This window comes from Tachypleus tridentatus, chromosome 1, assembly GCF_004210375.1.
Source record: "Tachypleus tridentatus isolate NWPU-2018 chromosome 1, ASM421037v1, whole genome shotgun sequence".
Lineage (NCBI taxonomy): Eukaryota > Metazoa > Arthropoda > Merostomata > Xiphosura > Limulidae > Tachypleus > Tachypleus tridentatus.
The window spans coordinates 142,226,433-142,239,452 of record NC_134825.1 but is presented as its reverse complement, the minus strand read 5'-3'; the positions used below and the strand labels follow the sequence as shown (position 1 = coordinate 142,239,452).

General features: G+C 32.6%; 1 protein-coding gene across 1 annotated transcript in view; it reads right to left on the bottom strand.

Annotated features, from left to right (window-relative positions):
- Positions 1–13,020, bottom strand: part of LOC143233231 (uncharacterized) — a 106,839-nt gene that overhangs the window by 24,137 nt on the left and 69,682 nt on the right. The window contains exon 3 of the mRNA XM_076469226.1: positions 5,377–5,438. Within this exon, the coding sequence (XP_076325341.1) occupies positions 5,377–5,438 (62 nt within the window). The remainder of the gene's footprint in view (positions 1–5,376; positions 5,439–13,020) is intronic.

Here is a 13,020-nt window from a genome sequence, read left to right as displayed (position 1 = left end):
TTTAATTCGTTTCACTAATATATTTGTTAATTTCGTTTTCTTTTATTAAGCTAACTGCCCCCCCCCCAGTAGCACAGCGGTTTATCTGCCGACTTATTTTGCTAGAAACCGAGTTTTGATACCCACTGGGTAGTTTTGTGCTCAGTAACAACAAACAAATTCTATCTAAATTAATTTGTTATTCTTGCGTATTACAACTCAGCTCTTTCGTGGTTTGCATAAGATTAAGATTTTGTTAGATTTAGAACATTTGGTTTTTAAGAACATATAGCTATCTACTATGTAATATAGCGCCTAGCACTTTTAATGATAACTATTTTAAACTGACTTGGCTTTTTTTTGCCTCTCCTCACTTTACAACAAAGCTAGTCAGTCATGATGTTGGGTATACCATTTTTTTAAATACAAAATTCTGATATAATTTTTCTAAACATCAGTATCATTAAGTATGATATTAATAATAATTAATGGTAGGAATTGTGATGAGACAGAAGTACTAAAGTAAGTGGATTTTCCACACAAACGTACAGAAAAAATGACGAATCTTATTCTAATTCCTTCTCAAAACTCTTCTGTTTGGGGTCTCAGTTATGCCTTTTTTTTTACTGAAAACAATACTAGTGTATATTATGAAGCTAACGATACACTACTTTGGGCACCTAATTAAATTTGAGGGTAGGTTGGTAAAGACCCTGACGAGTATTAAAATCAAACCGAGCATACGTTTGTGTGTTTTTCTTTTAGCAAAGCCACAAAGGCTATCTGCTCAGCCCACCGAGGGGAATCGAACCCCTGATTTTAGCGTTGTACCGAGCATACGCGTGCCCCAAGTTTGGTATTGCTAGTGCGTAAAAATATTGCTAATGAAAAGGACAAAAACAAGTAAAAGAAAAATGAATTAACATTTTATAAAGACAAGTATTCATTATTATATATCTGTGTTAATACCGATGTTTGTTTCAGCGAAATATATATTTAGAAATGCATATAACTTATACTGTTAAATGTTTATTACGAAATTCCCGACTATTCATTAAATTTGTAGAAGATTCTAAAGTGTAGGAATCAACAATATATGAATTACTAAAGCATCAGTCTATCTTCAAGTTTTTTGGGGCCAACTCGTCTAAAGTTTATAAATCGACGTGCCATGAGATAGTTTATATTGTTGGTTTGCAGCTGTTGGTATACTATAAACCTCGGAAATTTAATTGTGAAAAACACTTATAAATCGTGGAAATACATAAAATTAACAAGGAATGCTTATAGATTTCGAACGTTACAAACCGTTTAACTTGAGTGGACTAACTTCGTATTTCTACGAAGACATTTTACACCTTCAGCTTTGAAAAATTCACATGTGAAGAGTTAATTAGCTTCCCGTTAGGTGGAATCTATTTATATCAACTCAGAATTAACATGCTCATCCTAAACCCTCGATAAGATATCAAGGAAGTTTCCAGCTCAAAGAGAACATTAAATAGTGTTTTTAAATTTGTAAAACCTTTGTATTTGAATCATTATTTGTAATAACCGTTGCTATAAATTGTATTATTATTTGTATATTAAAATGTATTTGTGTTAAAAAGAAAATTGTGTTCATGTGTTTTGTTAGGAAACATCGTAAATTAGATACATCTCCACATTTAATTAACTTCTAAATTTATATTTCAATTTAACTCAATATCAGGCTATTTTCAAAGTGTAATATGTAATAATAAATAATAATTTAAAATTCAAATTTTAATTCAATTTATATTTATCGATACCAACAAGATATGATCACTTCTGATTATCAATATTTTCTTGAACAACTAGAAAGGTGTAACAAAAGTGAATTGTTCGAAACAGAAATTAATAAATCAGTGAGAAAAAATGAACTTAAAAGTATATTATTGAAATACTATTGGATGATCATCTATTATCTGAGAAAGCATTATGAAAATACTCTAATGTCTCCACTAGGCAATCAGAGTTGAATGATATAGGTAAGTTGGATCGACTCAAACAATCGAGCTTAAACAAGCCCATGTCGTAGCCCAGAAAGAGCAAGTTTGTATCAAAGCTGAAAGTGGAAGTTAAAGCTTCGAGGGCGGACAAGCTCGCATCGAAACCGAGAATGAAATTTGGGTGAAAAATGAAAATTGGACTCAAATCTGATCAATCAAGGCACAATAAGAATTTGGTATTCAATCGATATGTTAAAGTACCACCATTTAATGAAAATGAAGTTCATAAATATTTTCAACAGTTTAAGAAGGTTGGCCAAATTGTGGAATGGCTCACCGAAAATTGGTCATTATTATTACAACTAGTATTTTAACTGGTCAAGTACAAGAAACGTATGCTGCTCTTTCTCTGAAAGCAGCTATTATCAAAGTAAGCGAGTTAGTACTAGAAACTTACACCAAATATTTCGAGGTTATCACAAGCGAGATAATCAACGTGATATGGAATTTGCCCACGAGAAATATGTTTATTTGAAAACTATAAGCACTGTGCCTGTGACAACCTAAAAACTTACTTGAATGAAAAGAAAGTTGAAATATTACAGGATACAGCTGCTCTTTAACACATAAAATCACTTTTTATAAAAAATAAATTTTTCGACATCGGAGTAAAATCCCGTATCTGCTCAATCTACTAAAGTTAAGGATTGTTCTAAAACTTCAGCTCTTTTATTCAAAAATCTTTTAACAATCAAAATAAAACTTCATCGAATTATCAAGGCTTGTCTGCAATATTTATAAAAATCTGATCATCTTACGTTCGACTGTTACTGTTTGATAAAATAAAGGGAGGCAACTCCCAGTGCGTTTGTGTACACGTATGGACATAATCTCACAACATCACTCGATGGTGTTGATCCAACCACTGATGTACAGACTTATGTAGTTACAGAGGAATTTAGACTTTTTGTACCTATTGGTTCTGTGTCTTTCACAAATGGCACTGCCAATCCCATACCCAGTCGTATTCTACGTGATACTTGGACAACTCAATCATAGCTGTTAGGGGAAAATTGCCTTTGGATTCGAGTTATGCCTCTGGTGAATCTGTTATTGTTTAGTGTGTTGTGGGTGGCTTTGTTAGTGTTCCTTTTCATAATATTCATTCAGCATCAGAACTAGTTTCAGGACCAATTGTGGTTGGAGTAAGACCTACTCTGCCAATTAAGGATGTATCGTTATATTTTTGGGAAACGATTTGACTTGCCAAACTTATTGCCAAATCGCTATGGTTAACGAGTCAAACACTGTTTCGTGTAAGGTTGATGCTATTTTTAGAAGAATCCCGATGTGTTTCCCTCATGCACTGGAACTCAAACTCAGGCTAAGAAATTAAGGCAAAAATACACAAAAACACGTATTTAGAGGACGATATTATAGATTTATTTCAGACATCCCTCTGTAAATGACAATGTCTACCCACTACATCAAATTTCTTTTTCATCAGGATTCGGCCCATGTTTTGTATCATATAGGTCAGGTTTAGCGTAGATCTCTTCATCCTTATCTGTAATTGTTAATCCGTTTTTACTCTTCCTTAGAGAGTAAAAATGATGAACGTGAGAGATTTGGTTCACCTGTTGAAGTTCCGTTTGCTAAAAGTGAACTGATCGCTGAGAAAGAAAGGATCCCTGGATATCTTCATTATTTAAATATGCACTCCGAAAATATAAACAGGAGAACGTTCCAAATGTTTTGTTTTTTTCAAAAAACAGTGACCTTACGATCAAACAGAGACCACCAGATGCGCGATTTTCAGAGGACTAGTCTGTAATTTATCATATCTTTATTCCAAGAGCATATCGTTATGAAATATAGCCAGTTGCTCATGAACTGTCCATGGAAGGTAATTTTGGTGTTAAAAAGACATATAAATTACGATACATTTCTTTTGGGCAAATTTGAAGCGAAATATTTCTCAGTTTTGTAAAACTTGTCATACCTATCAGTTAGTTGGAAAAACCTAACCAGAAATTTTGTTGCTATTTTGAAACTTATCTCAGCTTTTGAAGAACAACTCAGTCGTGTGATTGTTCATTGTTTTGGGTCTTTAGAAAAAAGTATAGCATTTTTACCGATGCATTTTCACGTGCTATGTAATTTTATGATCATAAGGTTATTTTTATTGTTTTATATACTGTCATGATTATTGAAGTTGTATAATTCTTTGACAATCTATTATATTTTGATGTACTGTTATCAAAGTATATATATGTATATAACGTCTGAGTTAAAAGTTGTATGACTTCAATTCTTATGTCTCTAAGGAAGGATGTGTGACGAATTTACTATTATATATTTATTTTAAAACTGTTAGTATAACTTGTATTATTGTATATTTATTAAAATATATTTATATTAAGAAAGAACATTATGTGTATCAATCATGTTAACAAACATCATAAATTTAATACATATTGACATTCAACTAACTTTAAATTTATATTTCAATTTAACTCATTTTCAGGCTATTTCAACTTGTCGTACTTAACGTATTAAATTAGAAGCTCGTCCAGGCTAAATCTTAATATGTAACGATATAAAAGTAACCTACTTTGCTGTAGCAATATAGAAAGCTTTAATGGTACAAAAATATTAAAACAAAAAGGTAAAAACAACATAAACTTATTACGTAAAATTAAAAAAAAAAATACGTATCCCTACTTTAGCTCAGCCTAACATAATTATACTGATTTGTCAAAGTAGGGATAATATTTTGTGAACTTTAAATGACTCAGTTTTTCTGGTCTTGAATTTCTTGTCTCGACATTTTTTGTAGTATTAACATTTTCTACAATACTATAGTTTACTAGGTTACGTGTATATCGATCTATACTTGTCTTTATAAAATTAATTCTTTTAAAAATTCTGCTTGTGTGTGTCTATATATATATAATGAAGTTTAATTCAAACTTAATATTCAATTACTTCAACTTAACAGATATGATTATTGTGTAGTGATGGATGAAACACTTGTTACATGCTGTTATATATTTAACTATGAATACTCGCTTTAATTTCATATTCTTTCGCAAAACAATAAGAAATAATCCAGTTCACATTTTAATCATATAGTTTTGCATCTTGGTTGTGAAGACTATTTGAAGTCTTTCTATAAACCAAAAATAAAACACCTACTTATTACTTATTTTGATATGAAACGAACAAATGCTTGTTGATAACCGACTTAGATATATGGATTTAAAAGAACAAACACGAATTTACAAAGCGTGTTGCTTCTCTAATGATATTGAAATAGAAGCATTTTTATTTATGTTCAAAATATTTTAAATCAGGACTAAACTAAATATGACATCGATAACTAGATGAAACAATACCGAATATAATGAAAAATTCAACAACTTACTCTTCAACCAAGCGACCTTCTCGCGGATGGAAAGTTTGTGGCTTTTGATCCCTGATAATCTCCTGCGGATAAGATAACTTTTGTAAAGAGGGCAAGAAGTATATTATTTGTATCTGAAAGCTTAACATTTTTGAAATGGCGTATATAAAAAAATAAATTTGTAAGATATCATTTATATATCAATGCCAGTGTTTGGCAGCATATTTTGAACACATGTCACGGTAAACTATCATATATAACTTGATTTCTATAAACAGATCTAAGAATAATTTTTTTATACACCCAAGAGAAACAACAACAGCAAAGATAAACTTATGATTTTAAAACAGGTTATATTGATTTGTTAATTGAAAGAGCAATGTATGTCAATTAGTCTGCACATGTATGCGTGCTAGCTCACATGGAGAATAAATATTCCTGTAAGCTAATTGTACAGTGGCACTTTTACGCATATACTAGTGCAAAAGTGAAGACGTTTAATGTACATCGTTTTATACGAGTACAAAACTAGGACATTTATAACATTGATTTATAGACAATTACTTCAGTAACATAAACAAATATATAAAGTTAATTCTCTATCTTTCCTTGACTTATATTTTCGCTAGGGAGATCAAGGTTCTTGTACAAAATTCACCGAATAGAAATTCAAAAGAATAAAAACAGAGTCAAAATCACGTGTGTGATCTAATGTAATACAGGAGGTGTTCCATCTGATTTGTCAGTTTTGAAAAAATTACATATAGCAACATAAAACACGTTGCGCCAGAGGAAACGTTAACTAAACTTCAGTGACTAATCATGTATATCAGATGTATTTTTGGTATTATTATATGTCTTACAGTTTATATGCTGCAAAATATGTATAACTATAGATTAGATTCGTAGGATATGTAAGTGCTTGCTAATTTTCACAGAATGTTTTTACATGAAATATTTCACCATTTCTAGGACCTTTACTTTCAACCTTTAATTCTTTGGTCTTATCGAATTTGTTGTTTTTTCTTTTTTACTCACGTTCTTAATCTGGTTGAATCGAGATTTAATTTTGTAATTTGTTTGCTCAAATATTCCTTGAGGTATGTTTCTGTTTTCTTATAGCACAGTCACATCGAGTTATCTGTTTTGTTAATTGAAAGGAATCGGACCCCTAATTCCAGCGCTTTAAATCGAAAACATTTTCGCTTTCTCACCGGAGGACATTCTTTTAGACTGTACTTTGACAGGACACGAGGTCAAAGGAAAATGTCTTAAAAATAAAATAAAGTACAAGGCATTAAAGGAAACTCACGACGACATTAGAACCAATAAAATAATAATGATAAATATTCATTTCTAAAGGCTATTTGCTTTCAAATAAAAGTTAAATCTGGTTTGTTTTTTTATTTGAATGTGAATCCCAGAGCCTCTTTATTTAGGATAGTTTATAAACATATTTTAAATATATGAAAACAAACAAAAATTAAAACTTTTTTCATAAGTTTTTAAGAATCTTAAAAAAAACTATTTTTATTGATTTTCCTACTAAATATACATAAATAAGTATGAGACCATTTTATCTTTTTTGTTTCAGATAACAATGTTTAGGATCCAGCATGGCCAGGTGGTTAAAATTCTTCACTCGTAATCCTAGGGTCGCGGGTTCAAATCCCTGTCACATCCAACACGCTCGCCCTTTCAGCCGTTGGAGTGTTATAATGTACGATCAATCCCATTACTCGTTGGTAATTGGCTGCCTTCCCTTTACTCTTACACTACTAAATTAGAAACGGCTAGCGCAGATAGCCCTCGTGTAGCTTTGCACGAAATTTAAAAACAAACAACAGCTAGACATTACACTTTAACGTAATTTGGTATTGCAGAGGGCGTCCTCTATACGTAAGAAATAGTTACATTATTGATTTTTTCCCTTCTTTTTAGGATTTTCGTTATGAATCATTGATTACAGAAGTTAAAATCTTGGTGATGTTTAATAATAATGCGTTATCTTAGATGTTTAATAATAATGCGTTGTCTTATTTTGTAAATAAATCAGTTAAATTTTAAAGTTTTCAGTGCGTTTATGATTTATTGAACAATGTTGTATTTGCAAAGTGAGAAGTATTATGAAGTGACTGACGAAAGAATGAAACACAAAAGATTTCAAGCTTCTAATTGCTCGTGCTAAAGTTTTAAAATATTTTACATGAGTAACGTTTTCTTTAATTTGTTTATTTTGAATTGCGCGCAAAGGTAATCGAGGGCTATCTGCGCTAGCCGTCCCTAATTTTGACGTGTAAGACTAGAGGGAAGGCAACTAGTAATCACCACCCACCGCCAACTCTTTGGCTACTCTTTTACCAACGAATAGTGTAAATGACAGTCACATTATAACGCCCCCACAGCTGAAAGGGCGAGCATGTTTGGTGCGACGGGGATTCAAACCCGCAATCCTCAGATTACGGATCGAACGCCCTAGCCCACCTGGTCACGTTTTGTTTAAAGCATGATGGTTAAACTAGATTGCACACGCACATGCCATCTATGTTCTTCTCGGTAATAATCTCTAATAGCCTTATATTTGTAAGCCAAGAATTCTTACATCCGTGTAATCAATCGGCTGATTTAGCTACCACATAGGACGAGGAGACTTCGAAATGATGATGCTCAGAGTGCAAGCAAAACGATTTAAACCTCGCGCCATGCCAAGATTACGTACTAGTCAACCTGCATTTTAAAAACGTTTTCTGTTATTAAACCTAACATATCTCTCTACTTTTAGCATTTCTGGCAGGAATACAAGGAGTGAAAACCGGAGAAAAACCTAATCAAATAAGTAAATGATATCTTGCGCTAGCGTCTCGATATCATTTATTTTTGTCCAGCTGAGCTTCTGTGTTATCTTCATTACCCTACTTATGGTAAAACTTTATGAACTTGATAACCTTTAGCAGCACATGAAAAAGAAATACAAAAAATATAATTCACTTTAGTATACCCCGCCAGAAAAAATAACGATAACAAGTTTAGGTTTCGATTTTGCTTCAGTTGTTCCTAATTTAGCAGCGACAGGCACCTAGTCATCACCATCCACCGCCAAATTTTGGGCTACTCGTTTACCAACGAATAATGGAATTAACCGTCTCATTATAACGCTCCCACAGCTGATAAAACAAACATGTTTGTTATGACGTGACCCCCAGGCTGCAAGTCATTTGCCTCTACCCACATGGTCATTGTTTTATTTTTGAATTTTGCGCAAAGATGCACATTATAATGCCCCGCTGGCTGAAAGGGCGAGTCTGTTTGGTGTCACGGGGATTCGAACACAGTATCCTTAAATTACGAGCCGAGTGTCTTAACAACCTGGCCATGCCTGGCCCCACATGGTCATACCAAGGACAATTTTATGTAACGTTGTTTATGTTAAGTGAATGAAACAACTAATGAACTGAATATTTTTTTCTTAAAATTATAGCAACTCAAATCAATCACTGATATGTATGTACAAAATATAAATATTATATGTAAAAACGAAACTAGATAACAAAGAAACAAAATAACATTTGTTTCAGTATATTTATTGAAGTGCGCTTCTTGTTATTTAACGTGTAGAAATTTTGTTGAACTCAAATTATATCATAAGCACTACTGTACTTATATATAGTGAGAGCAAACCAGTTGTACAACACAAGTTAAAATCTGAAGCACACTGTAAACAGTATGTAAACAAAACATTATAAGCACCTTACAAATACCATTGTGTAGTAACAAACCAACCGCATAATAACAAACTATAGGAGAACTTGAAAAAATTGGCGGAGTAAAAACAAAAATTTCACAAAACCATAAATTTATCAGTCTTACTGAGTGACTAACTGTCTAATGTTATTAAAATGGCATAGATCTCTCCTTCCTTCACCTTATGCACATCTAAATAGATAAGAATGAATTACACTACCTCAGCTAAAAGAGTTTTTCTTAATTTTAGTTATGATTTTGGAAATAACCATTTTGCAACACTACTAAATGAGCTAACGATACACTAGTAGTAATATCCTATGATTGCGAGCATGCTCTGTAAGTTGTGAAGTAACAATCCGCCTTCACAGCAACCTGCAGCTGTATCATCTAAAAAAAAACGTGGACCAGATATGTTCCTTCGATCTAAGTTCTAGCTATTATCTAACCTTTGAAAGCAGAGGTTTCAATTCTATATAACTTACTCAAAAGTTCTGTGTTGGTTAAAGTAATTCAACCATAGTAGTCAGCGCCTTAGACGATAAGTTGTATAATTTATCTTTGCATTGTTTTCAAATTAAGTGTGACTTATTGACATCTAAAGTTATACTTGAAACAGTGATATTTCTAAAATATGTCTTTTAGGGAAACAAACAACAGAAAAACATAAAGTGTTATGTTGATAACCCTAAAAAGTTTTTGTCTCACTGAAGAAAACATTACTACAAGAAGAGAGCTGTGGTTAGAAACAGTGATGCTGAATATGCCAAAGAAGCTTTAACCATTAATCCAGCCAAAGTAAGAGTTGATTAAATGGAAGAAAATCTATAAGACAATTATCATGAAAAGCCACAAAATGTCAAGGGATAGCTCTAATAAAAGCTACGAAAAATAGGTCTAGATCACAGTCATTCTTTAGACTTAATACTAAAACAAACTGTGAGAGAAGTGGTAAAATTAAATAAAAAATTAGAAAGCAGGAATGGGAACAACAAAAGTAAGGAAACAAGCTAGGAATGAGCGGGAAAACATTACAACGCTTGATGGTTTTTGACATGATGCAACCTCAAGGTGGGTGTGGCCATTGTTCTACCCATTCCTACTTCGTGTTTTACTTTGAGCTTTGATCCAATTATACACTTGAGCTGAGTTTTATGAGCAGTTATCCTTTCTAAATACTAAATAAATTTCAAAAGTTCAAAAATAAGCAGTTTTTACACCGTTCTGTTGGTCCAGTCACATAGCTATAATGTCTCCCATAAGCAAAGTATGACTATTGCCTGACTTCCAACATCAAATACTCTCCTTGTGATGCCATACATTTCGTTAGAGTCACGCAATTTCATTACACCCAGGTATGTGCACTTGGTTATTGAAGCAAAGGTTACAAAAAAGAAAGAAAAAGAAATTTATCTATATGTAGGTTTTATTTTGTTTGAACAATTACCAAGTTACAAAAAGCACACGAAGTAGAAATGAGCTGAATTATGGCCACACCCAGTTTGAAATTGCGCCGTTTCAAAAACTAAGATGTATTGTAATTTATTCCACCATTTCATACAGTTTCCTTACTGTACGTTGGTTTCATTCCCACTTCCTAAGTGATAGACAACAATCAACTACTCGGAGCTGAACTCATAAGCTTGCAACGGAATGATTACTGGAGTAAAAGGTCAAGGACTCCATTCACTGTTACATAATCTGTAAAAACAGAAAGGATAACCAATACTTATGGCTAAGGCATTACAACTGAACTTAAATTAAAAGTTTTACGTATAAGTTTTTGTCTATTTGGCTTGTAGCCTAAATATCTGGGTCATGTAAATCACCAACTACAACCATTTTGTTCAAAACATATTTTGTAATTTGTATCATGTCTATAGAACCAATTTAATGACACCTTCACTGTCTAAATGAAAATGTTTTGTCGACGATAAACATGTGTATATTGTAATATGTTAATTTCCACTTCATCCATTCGTATGATGTCTCGCCGTGCATGATAAATATGATTCGTTGTAATACTAAAGTAGTTTGACTTATACAACTGTGATGGTTGTTTGTTGAAATTTTATATAAAGCTATTCGAGGATTATCTGTGTTAGTTGTCCATAATTTAAAAGTGATGACCAAAGAGCAACACTCACCACCAACTTTAAACTAATCTTTACCAAGGAATAATGGGATTGAATGGCACATATAAAAGCCACATAAATAAATGGGCGAACATGTTTGATAAACTTCGATCTCACGACACACAGGTTTCGAGTCGAATGCTCTAATCACTAGGCAACAGTAGTAATATAGGATTATAGTTGAAAGGACGAAATCCCTCGAAATAGATGTAATCAATAACACAAACATGTGCTGCTCAAGGCTTAATCTAACATTAGGTATAACTATAACATAATACATCGACTCCACAGTTTACTAATTTACAATGTCTGCTTGTAGCTGCTGCTATCCGTTTCCATGGTAACTTCTGCTGTGAGCCCCCCGCTAGTACAGCGGTATGTTTCCGGATTACAACGCTAAAATCAGGGGTTCGATCCCCTCGGTGGGCTGAGCAGATCGCCCGATGTGGCTTTGCTATAAGAATAACACAAGCACAAACACATAACACACACTTCTGCTGTTGTGTCCTCTAAATGGTCTGTTAAGAAAGTTACTTGGAATAACAACGCACCAATCAATGGCTGTTTTATTAAAAATACAAAATTTAGTGACAGTTATTAGTACAAACGCAAAGCAAGCTTACCACTGTGTTGTTAAGATTAAAACATATTGTTTTACATTTAATGAAATAATAGCTTTGTACTATGTCACGTACAGTTGAATTAAACAGATTTATAAATCTGTTAGGCAAAAGGTGTAGTTTTTATTTTTAGCTCTTGTCTAACGTCACAATGTATTTATTCTGGAGCGACGTATCGGCACACTTACGCTCTCACCTTCGCTATTTATCTACTGAGAAAGATTCTAAGAGTGAATTTCCATATGAAGTATTCATTAAAATGTTATTTTCTTTACGAATCATAATGCATTAATGCACTTCCCTAAGATTAAAGAAAAGTATCAAAGATATATTAACCCACAAAACACGTATTCCATACACTAGTCAATGTACATGACAGAATACTCAAATACACTGACCATACAGCCTGGCCAACTTCTGAAGACACAGGGAAGAGGTGCATATATTACTTGGAGAAGAGATTCTGCGAAGAATAAAAATTAAAAGTAGGAACTTACTAGCTATTGTCAAAATGCTTCTCATAAACACAAAACACTAATGACAAAGTATTGTTTTTATTTAGTAAAAACCAACCCTTCGACATGAGCTTTAACCACTTTCAAACGTTTTATATCACCGTAGCCTCTAAAAGTATGCAATACAAATAGTACAGAATCAAACATGAACCACGATACTGGTTCATAGTAGGGTTTGCCAAGAAATTTTGCAAAATTTCTAATATTGGCAAAATACTTTAAAACACAGACTTCTTTTTGAAACCTCACTAAAGACTTTAATATCAGTGACTAAAGCTTCTCAGATATTAATAATAAGAAAATACACTGATGTTCAGATTGTATGATTAGTTCTTTATACTATCACTATTATTTCACAAACATAACAAAAAATCATCGCTATGAATATTATGTTCAAACCTACTACAAAAACTCCTGTGCGAGTCATAGAACTGCATTATACTGGTTCTTAAAAAGGAAGGAAATATTTTATCAGTTTTTCATCACTACTGGCCAAGTTTCTTGTCAAAACCTTTCAAGCATTAAAGCCAACAGCAAAAGCGACTAAGTTTATCGCACCAAAATCTATGCACAGATTAAAAGACTAGTTTTAAACCGACTCTCGAAAGTCAAGATTTCCACCCTATAATATTTTCAAAGTTCTTTGAAGCTATT